At 41.3% G+C, this 19721-nt stretch overlaps 2 protein-coding genes across 3 annotated transcripts; one reads left to right on the plus strand and one right to left on the minus strand.

The window, feature by feature from the left end:
- The first annotated feature begins 631 nt into the window (after positions 1-631).
- Positions 632-2110, plus strand: si:ch211-39i2.2 (uncharacterized protein LOC449866 homolog). The gene is made up of 2 exons (XM_037076037.1): positions 632-889; positions 1382-2110. Exons 1-2 carry the CDS (start codon positions 733-735, stop codon positions 1825-1827), a joined length of 603 nt encoding a protein of 200 aa, XP_036931932.1. The 5' UTR covers positions 632-732; the 3' UTR covers positions 1828-2110.
- Positions 2111-2467: 357 nt separating this feature from the next.
- Positions 2468-18938, minus strand: LOC119007716 (bromodomain containing 8). Of its 2 annotated transcripts, XM_037077570.1 has the most exons (19): positions 18802-18938; positions 17700-17796; positions 15998-16067; positions 15835-15884; positions 15562-15684; positions 15390-15470; positions 14623-14687; positions 14080-14246; positions 13595-13786; positions 13325-13418; positions 12091-12233; positions 11049-11487; positions 10932-10969; positions 10650-10849; positions 10183-10275; positions 9364-9432; positions 7920-8205; positions 5897-5941; positions 2468-3917 (listed from the first exon to the last, which is right to left on the minus strand). In XM_037077570.1, exons 1-19 carry the CDS (start codon positions 18818-18820, stop codon positions 3858-3860), a joined length of 2331 nt encoding a protein of 776 aa, XP_036933465.1. In that variant the 5' UTR covers positions 18821-18938; the 3' UTR covers positions 2468-3857. The 2 variants fall into 2 exon arrangements, with proteins under 2 accessions (XP_036933465.1, XP_036933466.1); XM_037077571.1 differs by lacking the exon at positions 5897-5941 and having other exon boundaries at positions 18802-18897.
- Positions 18939-19721: the final 783 nt, after the last annotated feature.

Raw genomic sequence — 19721 nt, forward strand, 5'->3', positions numbered from 1 at the left:
CGCCCCCACTTTAGGCAGCCCTGCTCTACATTACGCAATTCACTGGAATTATTTCACTGAACCAAGTGTGACTACTTCCTAAAACTGTTGCTAGGGATCGACCGATTATCAGGACAGGTATTCAGCCTCTTGGTGGTCACTGTTGGTGAGTTTCCTGTCAGATTGCTGCTAAAACAAACTCATTTAAAATGTGATACTTTGACTCTGATGCAACATCTTTTTACAAAAACACTGTCTGACTGGTCACACATCACAATTTATAGTTTATAGATAATTGCAGCCTATGTTTTGGATGAGAATTTTTATATGTAGTATTTAGTTACAAATAAAATAATTTCAAGTAAGGCATGAAGAATGAGCTCTGATGCTATTTGTGATGCTAGTAGCCGCTAACACCTGTAAAATAACAACACATAAAAACGAATAAAAGTTATTAGTCCTGTAACATTGCGGTACGTGACCAGTAGTTACCTCTCTGACTACGTCACAGCTGTCAGCTCGCTCCTCCTCCCTCTGTGTGACGTCGGGAAATGTCGCGTGAGCAGCCAGGAACTCTCTGGACTGCCGCGTTAGCCCCGCCCACATGTGAGCGGCTCAGCTGACGCAACCTGCCGGTATAAAAACCCTCCGCTGCCCCTCAGCAGCCGCTTTGCTCACCTTTATTCAATACATGGAGAAGACACAGACCTCGCGCTCGGAGGAGAAACCGGAGCTTCGCGAACAGGAATCAGGATGGTGTATACCACGGCTCCACTCTTCTTGTCGGAGGAAGAAAGCGTCGTAGAGATGATCGGGAAGTATTTCTCCCAGCTCACCTCCCCGGGCACGAGGAGCCCCTCAGCCCGGCGGGGGAGCGTCGAAAGCTGCGATGAGACAGAAAACCCGCCTTGTAAGTTGTTTTTAAAGAGCTGCATGGAGATTATGTGTGTCACTAGGAATTTAAAAAAGTCAGTGTACTTAGTTGTAATATTTATAATAGTTAAATAGTAATAAGAGTCCTAATAGTTGTAGTATGAATGCGCTGACGTTAAAGTAACCACATAGAGACTAGAGCTATATGACTTGGCGGAAGAGCAGGAGAATGAGCTGATCTCTCTGTTGAGGATGTTTCTGATGTAACTGATGTTGGTCTTGAGTCAGCTGATGTCATGCTGAGACGCTCACACTGCTTCTGCTGTCAGCTGCTGACACAAATACCTGACTGATGATTTAGAGCAGTGTTGCAAGACATTCATCACGTGATCGATCTAGTGATTAAAAGTGAATTTGATAGGGCAAAGGGTCAAACTTTGAATTTATTCATGACACAATAGAATTGCATTTGAGTTTCAGCTTTTAATTTTGTAGACTGTTTTATTCTAACAACTCTCTTTTTCTACAGTTGCCAACAGGGACGCAGGTTTGGAGCATGGAGAGCGGCTCCTTCAGCAGAAAGTGACCCGGCAGATGGAATTCTGTCTCACAGAGGCTAAAGCTTCCACCCTCCACTGCCAGGTGCTGCTGCTTCCTCGCCAGATGACTACAAGGGTGGGACAGGACGTGGTGAGCTCCTCAGCTGATGAGCCCTGTGGGCTCCGGGGCGCCTGCATCAAGGTCTACGTAGAGCACAAAGATGGCCTGAAGTCTTTGGGGAGCATCTTCCCAGACCCAAGTGTCACCCCAACATTTGAACTGTCAGTGATCTTCAAGGCGGACAAGGAGGACGGCTGGCCGGCCCTCATGCACATCTTTGATACCAGCAAAGTGTTAAAGCTGAGACCAGAGTACCGACTGGTGAAGAGGAAGCTCTACTCCTCTGCCAGCCCGATCATTCATGATTTCACCTAGAATCTAAACCCATCCACTGTTCACCATTCCCTTATTTTTTTGAGTGAAGATACCAAGGAAGTGGACTGTTCTTTATTTCATGTATGGATGTCTCGGAGGTCCCACTGCTTGTTTTGCTACTGTAGCCCACATGAAGACAGTGTTTTGCACAGAATGGCTGAATGTTAAAGTTTACACTGTAGACATAAACACTTCCTTGCAGGAACGGGCAGGTCTCACTCCTGAAGTGTGCTGTACTTTTATTATTTATGCAATTGTAAAATAAATGTTGTTTACACTATGATTGTTTGTCCTGTGTTTGTATTCAAAATGTACATTTATGTACCAGTGTATATGGATCATATTCTACTTCTTTATGCTAAAAAACATACTAATTATATGACATTTTCTGCTAATAATTTTGGAGCCACACCCTTAATGACTGTCCTCTTACATCTTTAGTCACCACTTGTTTACAAGGAAGGCTGATTACACAAGATGATTTCAGCCCATTTAGAAAACTGAAGAAAGCTAATGCTACAAGTCATGTTAGCAAAGAAATCTCTCTACCAAGTGAAACATTGTGAGGTGAACGAGTGGGTACTGATCAAGACAGCTAACTAAACAACTAAATTTAACTACAAGTAAACATTAGACACCATTTTAGTTTTAGATCAAATAATCTTTTTATTTAACAAATATACAACAGAACACATGATACATGTCTCAACTACGCAAACACAAAACTCTACATGATCCATCTCACAGGTACAAAACTTGTTTTTGTACTCCCATCTAACACACATTACACAAACATGTTTTGTTATTTACATAGCACGCTGTGGCCATACCTAAGTGACGAGTAGGGATCCATCAGTACTTCTTCAGCAACAACGATCCTCACACCTCACATATGATGTTTCAGCCCACTAACACATTCAAACTGTATTTTACTGCAGACTACTTCACAAAGAATATATTTAGTTTTCTGAAATCTACCTTTAAAAGCAGCTACTGGTTTCCATTCATTTCACCACAACTGTGACATTGTGTCAGTGCTGAACAAACATGCATTTCAACAGTTTCATGACAGCTAGCCTGCAATCTGGATTTAGACAATTAATATCATCAGTTTTCAGATGGCTGAGAGTAAATGAATGCAACAATATGAACAGCCGCACCTCACGGCTGTGTAACTTTAACAAACAGAAACTCATTATTTACAGGGAGGGCTGACATCCCCACCAATGTTCACACTTCTGCTAGTTTTCACTTGATTTTGAAGTAGAATTTTATATTTTCCTGAATGGAATGGAAACTCAGCGCTGCTTGATGACAGGTAGTCAATCTAAAAACTAGTGTCTTGAAAAGCAGTCAGCAGCAATGTAGATGCAACATGCAGTTAATGGGCTGAAACATGGACAACACACACAGACTCTCATTATTACTAACGTTACTACAAAACAGTCAACAGCTACCAGTTTGGTGATGTCATCAGCTTCAGCTCCTTAATTACACTTATCAAAAGAGGCAGAAAATCTGGTTGTTAACATTTCAGCTTGAATATGGATCTCGGATTTGTATTTTAGCAGTGAGGATACTGGTATAGATTCAGTATCTTGGTCTCACTGCACATGCAGTAGCAGCATTAATGCATCTGTGAATCAACACGAGCAAATCTGAGAAGTAGGACTCATCCTGCCTTCTGTTGCAAGCTTTTGCTGGTGACGTTTTCTTTCTCTTTGCTCTTCCTCCTCCGTAGAGGGACATGATGAACCTTTGCTGGTGAAATGATACTTGGGGAAAGCAGTGCTCCGGCTTGTCTGACCTGGAGTCAAACCCCCATTGCACATGAATCAAATATATGAAGTGGAGAAGAGGAAGATGACGCAGCTCTCTCACGCACAAACAGATTTGAAAAACCCAGGTGACCGGTAACACAGAGACTGCACAGTCCTCTTCAGAAAAAACCCAGGTGACTGGTAAGTACTCAGTTCCACCTCCGATTCTGAATGTCTCTTTGTCTCTTCAAGTGTCTCTGAAATCTCAGTCTATTTTTTCATTTTGAGGTCAGCTTCCATGGCACTACGGCGACCCCTGGTGCCGCCATCCTGCAGCAGAGAGACAGATGAAAGAAAAACAGGGGAAAAGAAAGACAGAGAGAGCGAGAGAGAAAGTTAACACAAGGGTGTGACGGTCAAAGGTTAGCTGGACAGAGTGAAGGGAGGCCCTGTGGCAGGCCTCCTCATACGATTGAGCTCTCCACAAAAATACACAGCACAGTCCACCTCGGAAGGCTTCCTCAGCAAATGAAGAACATAAAAAAAAACCCAATGATGATCGAAAATAAAAAGATTTGAAAACAAAAGAAGGAGAAAAGAAAATTAGAACATGCAGAGACACGGACAACCACACAGAAACAGAAAAACACAGGAAACCGGCATGGGATCATTAACCGAAGGTCGACGGAAGCTTCGGTGATGAAAGGTTACTGGAGCCTTTGTGTGTGTGTGTGTGTGTGTGTTGTGCATATTGTGTCCAAACATAACTTAAAAGTTAATGATGGTGACACAGACAGTGTGTTGAAAGATGTGTTTCTGTGAAACTGTCAGAGAGAGAAAGAGGGATAGTCAAGGCCCTTCACTTGTCTCCATATCACACATCTATACAGCAGGGTATGGCTGGGTAATGCAGGTATTTTTACTTTTTTTTCTGTACTACTTAGTATTTGATAATTAAGTTTAGTGGTTGGAGCAACATTATCTCACATCTTGCCATAACAGCTGTTGTAAAACCTGATAGACAAGATAGCATCTTTCCACCAACAGGGAACACGACCGGGCCACGTGTCACTTTACAAGAGAGACTTCTGTATGTGTTTATTTTTGTCTAAGCTGTTCCCGCTGGGGTGGGTGGGGGGGCTCGGCCATATAATGATGTCATATAACCAATCAGGAAGTAGCATCATTTGAATCAAAGGTTAGTGACAGTCATGAGGTTTATATTCATTCTGCCAATGAAAGTGTTAAAGAGTGTTGAACTCTTTTAATGAATAGTATTATGAAGTTTTTGTTCTCTTCAAATGTATCTTTGACTGTTTATTTAGTGATGAATATTTAGTGTTAGGGGCTTAAGTTATTATTGTACACAATTACAAGTGTTTTGGACACTGTGTGAAAGATTTACAGTTTTCATTATTTCAACAGTTTTTATTAATCAGTCTGGTGCGATTGATATTACAGTTTTCTCATATTGGTATCTGGTAGTTTAGATAAAAAAATGTTTTCCCAATAAATCATTGCATCAGCAAAACATTTACAGCTGGTTAAAAAACCATGGAATTGTGACAACTGACCACAGACCTTGGGATTTCTTGTTTACTTTTGCAAAGCAAAAAAAATCCAAATCATAAAAGGCAAATATGGTGCAGCATATCATTGGAAGAACTGCTTCCTGCCTCTAACTGTAGCTACCGTTAGGTAGTAAACTCATTTAGCTGTGCAGCTAGCAGTCCGGCCTGGGATCTCTGGGACAAGTGTTGGCGTTTACACCGCTTGCACAGAAGCTTTCGAATGGGACGGGCTGGGGCTAGCTGGTTTACATGCTCACTTCTCTGCAACACAATAAATACATATTTATAACTAAATCATACATATTCTCCCCTTAAAAAGCTTGAAAGGTGGCTTTTGTCAATATTCAGGCTATAATCTTCAGTCATGTTTTTTTTCTTTTTTTAAATCAGCTGCTTTTATGTCGGAATAGCCAAAATGTTGAGATGACAGGCCAGGGGGCATTCTAAAAATGACCTATGAGAAGTGTTGAATTGCTATTAAACATTTTCAGTTACATTGTTATTGATTAACACCAATGGTAAGGGCTCTTAAGATTACTTAAATTCTCACAACTTCTATCTTTGAAATCATTTAGCTTCCTTTAATGCCACTAGACTAGAACTGAATGAGATAGCAAAAAGGGATGAGAGGTGAAGACAGAGGTGTACAGAGTGTTTGTGTGTGTTCGGTTGAGACAAGCGTGTGCGCGGAGCGTGGCCTGGTTCAGGTGAAATCTGAGGGAGAACCTGAATACTTACAAAGAGAGAGAGAAGGAAAGCAGGAGAGGCCATTGGGACACTGTCCTGTAGGAGGACAAACATTGGAGTGAGAAAGAGAGAGAAAAACACACACGTGCGTGAGAAAGCAAGTTTCATACAAAGTCTGTGTCAAACACAGGGGCACGCCGAGGAGCGAGAATCCATTTGACCGCTGCACGGCACATTCACAAACACACACGTCAATAACACATATCCACACGCACACACTCAGACTCCCTTTATGCAGATAGCAAATAGTGTGATTGATATATAGAGACTGATATACAAATACAGAAAAACACACCAAAGACAATCAGGCACATACAGTGTACAAGCAGGCAAGCACTCTCTCAAACATATAGACATGTCTTAAAGTCAGCTGACACACATACCATACCACAGATCCCATCCCATTCAGCTCTAAAGAGTGAAACAGTCTCATTTCATCCCCAGTTGGGCTCACTGTTCAGAAACTGCTTAATAAAAGACATCTAATTAATTTGTCAAGCATTTTGTCAGAAATATTTCATAAAGTAATTCTGACACATCTAAATTCTATAATACTACTGAAATTAGTTAAATTACAACTAACATTCTTACATGTAAGACAAAGTAACACACACAAACACACACACACACACAGTGTGTCAGTGACAGGCAGATGCAGACAGACAGAGGTTAGTAAGAAGAGTTGCAGCCAAGATGCAGAACATGTATCAGCTGAAAGTCAAGACCAGGAAGTATTCAAATGATGCACACGGCAGCAAGCGAAGTGAAGAGTGGACCTGGTGACAGATGTCTGACCACGTGTCTCCAGCCATCTCAAGGACTCAACATTGTGAGCATGTGTGACTTGTATGACGTTGATGTGAATGCACATTTATTACATGTCATCTGTTCCACCTGTCAGGATTTAGAGAGACTGACACACCAAAATCCATCTTTGTGTCTTTAGTGCATTACTGGCTCTGCTACTTCACACTTCAGCATATATCAGCTGAGTCACAGTTGACGACACATGAGGAATTTAGTTTAGAATGATAAAATGAGATGTGCTTAGTTCCAAAACAAGGCTTGACAGAAATTATTTTTTCTCATATATAAAAGTAGCATGGACTCCGCAGATGTGATGTACTAAGGTTTATTGTTCAGTGCACCATAAGCTAATGGCGGACATTTGTTCCAACATCATGGTCAGGGTGGGAAGTTCAAATGTCATGAAACGTGACTAGGTCTGGAGAGACATCAGGCCATATTTCAAGGTAAAACAACTTATATTTTAACCTGTTAGCTTCCGTTAGAACACTACTAATGTTAGCATTCAACATTGAGCGTGACGACAGAGGAAAATGTGCAAAGATGATCTATGTCATGTCAAGTAAAATGTTGAGGTGACTCATTTCTCTGTAGGGTTGCAGAACAGAACATCAGTTACTCCTATTTTCGAGTCCATAAGTGTCTTTACTGACAGACTCCGTAACACATCCATCCATGACTTTACACAAAAGTTGTTCCTGTTCACAAACCAACACTAACCTTTCAAAGACATTTTAAGTGACAATTTGCAAGGTAACAGAAATTTTGCTATGGGTGGGATATTCCTTTTCACACTTAATATTTATGTATTTCATACATATGTTATATAACCTCTGCCAGCAGTAGAACAATAAACAGTCATCAGATTATAGAGGTGACCATGTTCAAAAACTTGACACCACACTTTACTACCTCAGAATGAAATCCTTGATTACTTTATAAACTGCCAATGTTAAACCAACGACATCTATCTCTCTAAGACCTTTGACAAACTGGAAGTAAACAAATGAGTTAAGGCCCTGCACATCCACACAGCATATCTCCTCAGGTTAAAGCTGTGGGAAGCTTCTGTATTCAAAAATGAATATTCTTAGAAGAACTGTGAAAAACCCATTTTACAATTCCAAAGTTTACAGAGTGCGTACCCCAAATAATCTTTTGACACCATGATGTACTTAAGTTAATTCTCAATTAAACCCCAACCCACCTTCTCAGCTGGCTCTCCTGGCTTACGATTTCCTTCCCTGCCGCGGAGGCTCTTGGCTGAGATGGCGCTCTCTGAGGTTTGCATGATGAGCTGCGTGGCAAGGAACTGCTGGACATGCTCCAGGACATCACGCTGCATCTCCAGCGCCATGTGGTACACGTCGTGGTCTGACGAGTTGTACATGACGGCATTCTGAAACATCAGCATGATGTCACGCTGGAACTCGGCCGTCGTACGGATCACGCCAGACTCAATGTTCTTTTTGATGGCTGATAGGTCCATGGGTCTGGAGCAGCAGACGAGGGAAAAAAACATTTAAAAACACTTAGAAAGCTCGACACAGCATGAAACTTTGCTCATAGTATCACCAGAGTCTCTACACGTGAACAAGAGCACTGAGAACATTGTTTGTGTGCACAGAGTTAACTAAAAAGAAAGTTTTTGAACAACTCACTTTACCAGTTGTTTTTCTACTTCCCGCCAGATCTGTTGATCTGTGAATGCGAATGAATGGACTCCATAGGAGGAAATGACATGAAGTTGTAATTCAATCACTCGGTTTTGGTGCCTATTACTTCACAGTGCCCATATGCACACCACCAATTCCCTGAACACCGATCAGGCCAACTTGTGTGGAGTTCCGCCACTGGCTCCTCTCTCTCCCTCTCCTCAAGCTCTTGGATCTGCTTGTCCGTCAGCTCGGGCTTGAAAAGTTATGGATTTCCATCGAACTCGAACACCTCGCCCATGAAATAGAATTCTTCATACCAAGCCATGTCTTTAGATGTCTCTTCTCAGTCTTCTTCGCTGTTCTGCTACGTCTCCACTCAGGTCACCGACAGCCTACTGTGTTCCGACAACAACTATCCACGCGAGATCTAAAGTGACTTTTCCGGCTTTTGATGTTAGTATTGTTTCTTATATGAGGTTCCTTTTTCAACTTCAAGGTCAATATTGGTTTTCGCTAATGACAAAACAACAAATTATCCGTACATTTACATAGAACTAAGCTCTCGCAAGATGGCAGTGAGAAGAAAAAACAACTGGTGAAGTGAGTTGCTCAAAAACTTTCTTATTGGTAAACTGTGTACACAAACAATGCTCTCAATGCTCGAGTTCATGTGTAGAGACCCTGGTGATACTACAAGCAAAGTTTCATGTTGTGTCGAGCCTTGTTAGAGTTTCAAAAATAGCAATTTTGATACTGTCATAGTTGTGCCTGTGTTAATCCTGATGAAAATGATTTTGACCCAAACACAAACTATAGTCACTCTTAAAAGTGACGTTTTTGTCGTAATTATGCTTTTAAACGGAAGTTTGACTCGTTTGACTTGACTGGTACATTCACAAAAAGACACTAGGCTGCATTTTTGACAAGAGTTTTGCTTTCAGATTCATCTGTTGGGATTTATTGTTCATAGAGTAAGTGTATGTTTGTTCTTACCTGTGTACGATACTGTGGTAACCAGGTGCAATGTCGTCTGACACAGGCTGTAGGAAGACACTGGCATACCTGAGAAAATAATTTAGTAACAGTAAAACAATGTTTCCCTTTAAGTTTTAGGGGGAGATGTTCTTTCTGCAGTGAGCGTTTTACCCTAAACTAAAACTGCATGCATTTCATTGCTTACTGAGGCTTGTTAAGGAGGAAAAAAAGTTCAGTTTTTTCAACAGTGGGCAAGGATCTTTTAAATTAAAGCGCTTTTGCTCCAATTTCCATTATTTCCAGTAAGCCAAAAGGCACAAAATGAAAGAGAAATGCTGAGAGAACAACCAGAAGACCATGCGATTTATGCCTAATTAGAATATACTAGTAATATAAATGCTTTTTTTTTTTTTAAACAAATCTTATGGTGCTACTGGAGATCAACTATGATTAACTTTCCCTAAGCACAAGTAAAATATGTGGGAGTCTTAATAAGGTGAAATTCACTATCTTTTACACATAAAACGAACATGGGGGTTTAAAACCAATTGTCAACTTGAACGAACAGATGTGGAAAGATAAAATCTACAGAAAACATTTGCTGATATAAATTTTAAAAAAATGCTGAAAACATAAAATACAGGCCTCATGTCAAGGGATTTTAGGGGTGGTGAGATTGTGCTTGAGGCACAGCACTCTCATGACTTTGCTATTTTCTTAAATATGTCCTGTATAGTATAATTGTAATGTACTGCAGCATGAAAGTTTTCCTCAAGAATTTCAGCAAACAAACACTGTGATTTGTTGTTAAAGTTGAGGCATTCTAAGAAGCGCCACCTGTGGTTGGCCGCGGCTCTCCACACCAGCATGATGGCTTTCTTCCAGATCTTCTGGGCCTGGACTGCCTCCTGGTCCTCACCACACGTTGATCTAATACACAGCAGGAGGAAGAGAGAGGAAGTGAAGACAGAGTGGGAATGAAGAGGATGGTGAAGTCCACAGTCATTGGAAACGGGAAGCAGAAGAGAAATCACAATGTCAAAGAGCCAAAAGCACATGTTGTTAGAATGTTTCAGTCAGCAGCCAAAGACTGCTTAGCTCAGCGCTAATCTGACTCATAGGTCATAATGCAAATAGTCATGACAAATGCCAGTTAAGCATCAACATTTCTCCTGAAACATGCAGTGTTACTATGGGCAGGGGTTACTGCAGGACATGGCGCCTTGTTCACATGTGCCGCTTTACCACAACATGGTACCAAAAAGATCAAATAGTTATGATGAAACTTCCACAGCGACACCTACAGCTGGGAAGAAGAGGCTGGACTGCTGGCCAGAGAATCAGCTGTGTAGCGCTGTGATGGCGGACCGTATCCGTCTTCACTCTCGCTGGCTGCCCGCTCCACCTCTGACAGATAGGGACCCTCCCCCTCCCCGCACTCTTCCTTCAGCTCCATCCCTTCCTCTGGGTCGCCGTCACTCCCTGCCTCCTCCTCCTTCACCTCCTGGATTCAAGAACACCAACACAAATAAAGTACCTGTGTTTCACAAAATCTGTGCCTGTGTCAGTGTGCACAAGAAAATTACCTTGGACTCTTTCCCTGACACGGAGCTGTCCTCGGAGTCTGTGGGACAAACATGAGAAGTTGATCAAAAAAAAACATAATCATGATTTGTGAGTGTTTACATGAGTACACCACCCACCAAGGCAAGGAGGGTTTGGTTCCGGCTGGCTCCACTCCTCTCCTTCACTCTTGACCGCTGCTTCAGTGGCCTCCTTCCCCGTCGTCCCCTCCTCCATCACCTCACTTCCTGTTGCACCGTCGTCAGAGGTGACCGAAGAGGTTATATCGCTTCCTGTCACCTCAGGTCCCTCGCAGTTACCCTTAATTTGTTCCTCTCTTTTAGCTTCTGGTTGATTTTGGGTCTCTATGCTGGGAGGGATCAGGGTAGACATCGTGGGCACATCCTGAGTCTCCTGCGTAGGATCAGAGTCCTGGACTGTGGGTGCTGGGTCTGAGGCCTTCAGCTCCTGAGTCTCCCAGGGGCCGGGGAGGGTGTGTCCTTCTGAGACGGCTTCCTCACACAGAGAGAGAGCTGCTTCCACTGCTGCTGCATCCAATGCCTCCACAGAGTCATCGACCTGGGGAGAGGGAGGGAAAGACACAGATATTATTATGCTTTCAGCAAAGAATTAATATGTGCTGAAAACTGAGAGGTACTTGGAAGATTGAGTGACTTCATACTGGTGTTACCAACGAAAATAAAACGCAAGTAGGAAGTGATCATTTAGCAAATTGGTGTCAGTAAACAGCATATGTATCACTTTGTTATCAGTCGAAAAACAGATACAGATTTTTAGAAACAGTGGAGTATTTCCCGATAACTTATAAAATGTAGCTAAGTACAATGTTCCAACACTTTTAATATTTTGGCTAAGTAGGCTGTTGGAAAAAAGCTTTGGGAAGACCTGTTCATTTCCTTGTACATAATAATAATAATAATAATAATAATAATAATAATAATAATAATAATAATAATAATAATAATAGTGGACAACTTAATATGCTGTCCAAATTTTGTTTCAAGTCTGAATACAACAGTTGGCCAATTCATACATATAGCACCTTTAATGCAATACTCCTCCACATTTATGTATACTTCCTGTCTTTTATGACAACCAACTCTTATCCTGTCTCTGAAGCAAACTGATGTGGAGCATTAAACAAATAAACACAGTGCGTACCTTCTCCTCAATGATGGCAATGATGTCTCCAACTGTCTCCAGGTCCAATTCATCTCCCATGTATGACACGGATACAAGGTCCTCTTCTACTAATCCTGTCTCCTCACTGAGCTCTGCCTTCACTGCAGCTTCCTCTTCACCCTCTGTGAGAACGGAAAAGTAAGTAAGAACAGGATGAAAACCTGCAGAATCGCACTGTTTTATCAATTATTAGTGCTGAACCCTGTGTCATTATTTTCTGTTAACAATGGACAGTAGAGGCCAGCACCTAACCACAACTTTAACTAGACCTAAGACAGGCTTGTTACATGGATGATTTTAAGTCTACCTTTTGACTGTATCAGAATGAGTTATGTGCATATACGTCATTTGGCAAGAAGGTTTACACACAGACATACTTTCAGTATTTTCTTTAAAAACCCAGAACCATGTTACCATGTTACAAAAGGCAGCCTCCTGTATCACATCACAAAAAAAGTGTGTGTATAAAAGAACTGTCTTAGATGAGAGCAGCCACACATCTCTTTCCTCTCAACTGAACCACCAGGCCCCCTTTGGTTGAAAGCAATGCTGTGAAAGGTGCCAGACTTAGTGCTAGTAGCAGGATGCCTAAAAGCTGCTGTTGCATTTTTCACATCAAACAATAAATAATATTAAAAAAAAAAGAAAATCTAAAAAGGTTATGGTATCTTTTTTACTTCTTCAAGAAAAAAGGACAGTCAAAGAAGAGATCAGTGGCTTCAGATCTTCCACAGAAAGAATGAAAATGTTACAGTAAAGGATGTGTGCTGGATTTACCTTGAGATCAAAGTGGTTCAAAAAAAGCTTCTGTAAAGTTGTAACTACAGTTTAAACTGTCAAAAAATCAGGCCCAAAAAAACAACTGCTTATAGAATGAAGTCTAGTTTACCAGTCTGCTTCTTGACAGACTGCCAGGAGCCGAGGGCATTTTAATGTTATTAAAACACATTAAGTGAGCAGACCTACATTCTAATAATGAACCTTGTAAACACCACAAAGTAAATGGAGCTTAAACCACCTTGCTCTGACGTCCCCTCAGCTCGTACTTAACAATCTTGAATTAAGCACAAAATGCCGTCAAAAGAGACAGCAGTTCTGCTTTGCCACAGCGATGTTATTAGTTTACAATAAAGTCACACTGGACAGATTCTAAAACAGCTAAATAAAGCCTGCATGGGCTGGGCTCTCTCATCTATGAGAAGTCTGGTTGTACCTGTGATGACCTCATGACCAGGTGGTAAGGCGGTTACCGCAGTGGCTGTCTGTACTCCATTGGTGAGGCTTCCAGTAGTGTCTCCCTCTCCAACCTGACATAAATAAATACAAGAAGATCACAAAAGTGAGGTTATAATCCAGTGCTGGTGTGACTTTGAGATCACAATCAATTAATATTAAGTTAATATACTGCAATAAGATCTGTTGCCTATGTTTTAGTATTATCTCAAATTTCTGGTATTCTCTGGTTTCCTTAGATCACTCTCACCATGCGGGGGCTGGCCGAGATCAGATTGCCTTTCTTCAGCAATTCTGACAGGAGAGGTGAGGGCGGTGGTGTGGCCTTCTGGGCTAGGAGCCTCTTTTGCGGTGAATCATCTACCAGAGTGGCCAGGCCTCCATCTTTGGGCCCTGGGCCTGGAGCATCCATCACTGGTAGAAACACTCCGACCCCCTGGGCCTGGCAGAAGCAGGACATAATCAGTGTGAGTGGTTGGCAGAGTGAGCTGCAAAATCTGAACCATTTGCTTCCAGATGGAGCTGGGATTGCCAAAAACACCATAATGTGAGAGGATCTTCTTTCCATGGACTCATAATGAGATAAAAACAAGTTGGAGGTACAGAAAGGCACTTTGGTCGAGACCTCACTGCAGATTTAAATTAAGAAGACGCATTTTCTCTCAGTATTCTTGTGGTATCTCATCACTAATGAGCATGTAAGACAAATACTGTTCTATATGAGCATGTTCTTACAACAGAGTGGGTGGTGGTGTCATCAGAGGCAACACCTCCTGTGTCCATGGGCGGTGTGGAGACCGAAGAGTCACCCTGGGAGTCCATGGTGGGGGGGCTGGCACCCAGGGGAGAGCGGACAGTCACACTCGGCAGACGCTTTGGTGTGTTTTTCACCGCCTGACGGGCTGTGACGGAGAGAGAATGTCAGAGGTGGAGAGAGAGAGGACTGAGTCAGGCTGTTTTTTTTAACTATGTTTAAAGAATTAAAAGAAAGCCCAGAAACCATGAGCAGAGCATGCTGTGACAGTATAGTCATGCCATCCCAAGTACGTCAGAGAAGACAAAAAAGACAAACGAATTTTAGCAATCAATGACAAAATATTACAAGATGACAAAGTATGCTAGCTGTAGATTTATCTATGTGAACTTCTTTTTCAATGTACCATTAATACAGGTATGATGTTCACAATAAATGCCCACATGATCCAAGACATGCACACTTCCTGAAGACAGACAATACGTTCCAACAAAGGGCCTTAAGGGCACACAGACTGTACCTACCTTGGTACGCTGTCTCGGTGGCTTTCCTTTTCTGTTCTGCCTCCTCCTCATCCTGCTTCTTCTTTCTGAGGTGGAAAAATCACAGTTTAACAATCAACTTCTATTTCAAGGATGTTATAAAGGCATGGGGAAAATGGATTGGATTGTGGCTGAAGAGCATTCAAGAACATTTGAACTGTGGAACAAACTGGGAGAGCCCTCTCCTACCATTTTGAATTAACTGTAGGGATGTCGTTGAGCTATTAACTATTTCAGTGTTGCCAACTGACTAAACAACAGGGACTATGGCTGTGTCTTAAGACACCTCTTTGTTCACTCTGTGGAGATCAGCAAAGTTATTTGGGTCCAATGAAAATCAAACATCTGGTCTGTAAATGTGTACCTGGACATTCTTATAGATAAATCAAAAAACATAGGGGAGAAATTGATATTTGACATTTTTGGTTTTGTGATGGCACATCATCCTTCCCTTTAAGTGAGCGACAGACGAAAAAAAACATCTCCTGGGGAGACTGCAAGTTAGCTAGGTGCTCATTAGATAGTATGTTAAAGTGCTTGCAAATGTCCCTTCAGTTCAGTTAGATGCTGCTGTGGTCCACTTTAATACAACAGCGAACAACATTTTGTCTGCCCAGGTCATGTAGGGCAAGTTTGTTAACTTGTGTGCACTGATTTGAAAACATTAATTTTTTGTAAGGTATGAAAGCCACTTGTGCATGGTGAATAATTTTATACAAACTTGGTGTCAAACAGAAAAACAGTCTTACAGTGTAATCTCTGTCCACAGCTCCTTCAGCTTGGTGTCCATGTGACCCGTCTGTATAAGATCCACCTCCTTCTTCAATTTCCTGTCAGGACAGCAAGCACCAGTGGATTAGAGGTCATGTCTCGCAAGCCTAAAATATATTTTAAATGGTCCTCTTCTAAGTGGGTAAACACCTGTACTGCTCTTGTGAGTCCCGCAGTAGTTTTTTCAGTTCTTCTATCCTCTCAGTGGTTAGCCTGCGAACGATGACGTCTTCGATTGTTTCCACCACCTCACCCTTCTCACCACGCTTTCGCCTGGGGCACAGGAGGAGACAAATACTTCAAGTCAACTCACAAAATATTTTACCGGTGATAAAAAAACAAAACAACAACAACAGCATCAACAGATTATTATAATTCTGCACACAGATGTGTTGGTGTGTTTATCTGTGTTAAAGTACTGACTTTGGTGCTTCTGTGGCCTCCAGCAGCTCTGAGTATTGTGAGGCACAGTGCTGAGGAACAGAGAAACTATGTTATCCTGAGGCACAGACTGAGAAGAGTTCAGAATGGTTATGTGTAAAAAGACAAATAGAGAGAATGTTGTATTTGTTTGTAGCTCTCTCACCTTCTGTGAGAACCAGTCAGGTGGACGGCCAGGCTCTGAGAAAGGCTTGATGGCTCTACTTACAGACACCCTGGAAGACAGAGAGAAATACCTCAAACACAAATATTGACAAAAAACAACCTGAAAAAAAATATATGAGGTAGCTGAAGAAATAAATGAAGACAGGTTTAAGAAGCCTAGAGTGATGTAGAGAAAAGAAAAAAAAAACTTGTGATCATGTCATCACTGGCAGTTTTTTGAATATGCAAAATGTGGGGCAGTAGTATGCCTTGCCCGAGTCTGACCTCTAGTGGTGAGATTTAATTCAACAACACCAACACAGCCTGGCCAAAAAAAGAGCTGCCACCTGGATTCAACTAAGCAAAAACATAAGAGCCTCCTATTGGATAATTACTGCATGGGTGATTATCTTTCCACTGACAACAAGTTATTTAACCCCAGCTGATGCAATGAGTAGCTTCTCATTTCTTAAACAACCATGTCAAAAGACACACTCCCATGGTCGTGGAAAAGATGACATCCAAGGAGATTGCAGAAACTACTAAAATTGGGTAAAGAACTGTCCAACACGTTATTAAAACTGAATGGATAGTGGGGAACCATCGACTTCGAAGAAAAAATGTGGTCAGATAATAATCCTGATTGATCTGGGGTTGCTGCAGTTGGTCAGGTCTAGGTTCAGCAACATCATGTGCCCAAAGAATGAGGTCAGCTGATTACCTGAATATACTGAATGACCAGATTATTCCATCAATGGATTTTTTCTTCCCCAATGGCACAGGCATAATCTTAACATGACAATGCCAGGATTCATCAGGCTCAAATTGTGAAAGAGGGGCTCAAGGAGCATGAGACATAATTTTCACACGCGAATTGGCCACCACAGAGTCCAGAACTTAACCCCACTGAGAATCTCTGGGATGTGCTGGAGAAGGCTTTGCACAATGGTCCCACTCTCCCATCATCAATACAAGATCTTGGTGAAAAATGAATGCAACACTGGACAGAAATACATTTTGTGACCTTGCAGAAGCTTACCGAAACAATGCCACAGCGAATGTGTACCGTAATCAAAGCTAAAGGCGGTCCAACCAAATATTAGAGTGTGTGACCTTTGTTTTTGGTGTTTTTTGGCCAGGCAGCGTAGATAATAGCTGCATAACCTTCCAACTATTGTGAGCTAAAAAAGACAGAGAAACATTATGTCTATCCAGGCATGTATTGACCATTGTAAATGAGGATTGATCACTGTTATCCAAGACTAAACAAGAGATAAAAAAGACTTTCCAGTGCTTAAATGATCACTGGCTATCAGTAATTGCTATCTGATGACAATATGGGTGAGATGTCTGCAGTCATCAATTCAGGCAGGTTAAACATTTTCTGGACGGTAGTATTTATACATTAATCCGATAAGAGGCATTGACAATATTACAAAAAACTAGAGGCTAATGCTGAAGCCTTAACTGAAAAAGCATACGGTGTACTATTGCTCATGCACAGAGTATGACAAAAACAGAGACAATACTACAACAGTCAATTCTTGGGTGACTGTAGATGTACGTACACCTAAAGAGAAAACTCTTACATCCATGTATTCTCCTTACAGTACCTCAGCTATAGCTGGCCAGCATATGAATAATAACACAGACAGATATATGTAAATGACAGAAACAGTATAGGTTTTTTTTTTTTTTTTTACCAGTTTTGGTCGCCACTCCTCATAACCGAGGAGGCCAGACACAGTTTCTCTTTGACTGACCATGGCTCTGTCGGCCCCACATTCAGTATCTTGTGTTCTGTGGAAAAGGCACAAATAAACAGATAAATGATAACATGTCCAGGTATTATTCATGGCAGCCCCTAGCTTGTTATGAGTGAACTGGAATGCTTTAATTCAGGGCACAAACAATGAGAGATTTAAGTTTACACATAATAACGACTAACCTCAACCACAGAGCAAATACAGTGGGGCCATTTACCAAACACTGAGAAATCACAGCATTTACTTTGAGCCACTCAGTGGCTCAGTTCAGTTTTATTCTGCTATTCAACATTATAGCCATAGACAAATATCAACAATGCACACAACACATAACACAGATAAACAAATCAGAGTAAAGAGTTGAGAAACCTCTGATAGGGTTGATAGATCTTGAATTTTAGATCCTACAATAATTTACTGTCACCCTTAATGTGAGAGGTTGAGTGGCTATCTGTTTTTTTTTTCTACCTCGGGGCAATTTTTACGGTGAAAACACAGTTATATGTCTGCCCTGTCCCCATATCATCCATTTAAACCACACGGTCTGTCATATATATATAAATAGCGTTCAAATACAGATTCAAATACAGAACCTCACAATAGGTGCGCTAGTAAACTGTCTGTAATGTTATTATTTACCAAAGTAAGCTAGCTGCTACGCTACTGTTAGCCAGATCGTTGATACTGACTTGCTAGCTTTTACGATGTTTACACGATGGTTTTAAAATGCATTATAGCACACACATTGGTTTTCGTAAGAGGGCAAGCGGTTGAATCACATACAAGTTTAATGTAGAATTGTTTCAGTAACACACCCTTAGCGTCGGCCAATATTATAATATTAGCATTAGCTTAACATTGTTGAATACGGGGGACACATTCATGGGAAGCACACAGTTACACGGTGTAACGTTTTATTAAAGACCGACACCACTGGCTCAAGTCAAATTAAATTAGTTGCAGTGTTTTAATATGTTTACTCGTGTGTTTTGCTATAATCATGAAGAAAATCGAGAAAGAGTTGGGTATTATTACTTACTGCCGATACCGCTCGCCATTTCTTTTGTGACAAGCCCGCAAACACAACTTCCGCCGGACAAGTTTCAGTGGTGCACACACGTAACGGTGAACAGAGCTAAATGGGGGGGAAAATCAGTTATAAAATAACGTTTGACAAAGTGTTTGGCTGTCTGTACAGAGTTAGACTGAATAAATACTGGGCCCTGAGTTACGTTATTGTATGTAAAACAGACAAACAGAAATACGCCAATTACAGTTTTAGTTATCGTTTAAGGAAAAGTTCACCAAAAAATTAAATTTCGTAATTTTCCACTCACCCTATGGCCGGGCCGGTTCTAGGCATGGGCACAGCCCCCCCCCCCCCCCAAAAAAATGCTTCGGCTGCCCCACCAAACCAACCCCGCTTCAATCCGAAAAAAAAGTATATTCAAATATATAGTATTATAATTTATTCCCATAAATGCTGCTCAGAGTAATCACAGTCCAGGGCTCCTCTGCCAACAGAGCCGGGTCTCTCTCTAGGGATGCCAGCTGTCCCGTTTTTCCCAGAATTTTCTCTTTTTTCAACAGCTCCACAACAAACTTAACATGATAAGATATTAGAAACATTTTCTTATTTATGACTGATCAGAATATCACGTCACTGACCTCCCCATGCAATTCCCATGAGCGTGATTGACTCAGAATCAGAATCAGAATCAGATTCAGAATTCCTTTATTGGTCCTGCAAACGGGGATATCTGCTTGTCACAACAGTCTAATCAATACACATTAATAAATGTACAAAAAAAAAACAATATCTAACAAAATGTAAGAAATAGATTCTTACATACTGTGGCACCAGTACATACATAATATGTACTAGTGCCCCGCCCCTTTTTGTGACATCATCCCCATGAAGTCATCATTCACATTTAATTAAATTAATTTTATGGTAAA

The sequence above is a fragment of the Acanthopagrus latus genome, chromosome 18 (genome assembly GCF_904848185.1).
Source record: "Acanthopagrus latus isolate v.2019 chromosome 18, fAcaLat1.1, whole genome shotgun sequence".
NCBI classification, from domain to species: domain Eukaryota; kingdom Metazoa; phylum Chordata; class Actinopteri; order Spariformes; family Sparidae; genus Acanthopagrus; species Acanthopagrus latus.

Coding starts and splice junctions, on each gene's coding strand:
- si:ch211-39i2.2 (XM_037076037.1), top strand. CDS start 733: ATGGTGTATACCACGGCTCCACTCTTCTTGTCGGAGGAAGAAAGCGTC. Junction 890..1,381: donor TGAGACAGAAAACCCGCCTT/GTAAGTTGTTTT, acceptor CTTTTTCTACAG/TTGCCAACAGGGACGCAGGT.
- LOC119007716 (XM_037077570.1), bottom strand. Junction 13,787..14,079: donor ACACCACCACCCACTCTGTT/GTAAGAACATGC, acceptor TGCTTCTGCCAG/GCCCAGGGGGTCGGAGTGTT. Junction 9,433..10,182: donor AGAGCCGCGGCCAACCACAG/GTGGCGCTTCTT, acceptor TTATTTTCTCAG/GTATGCCAGTGTCTTCCTAC.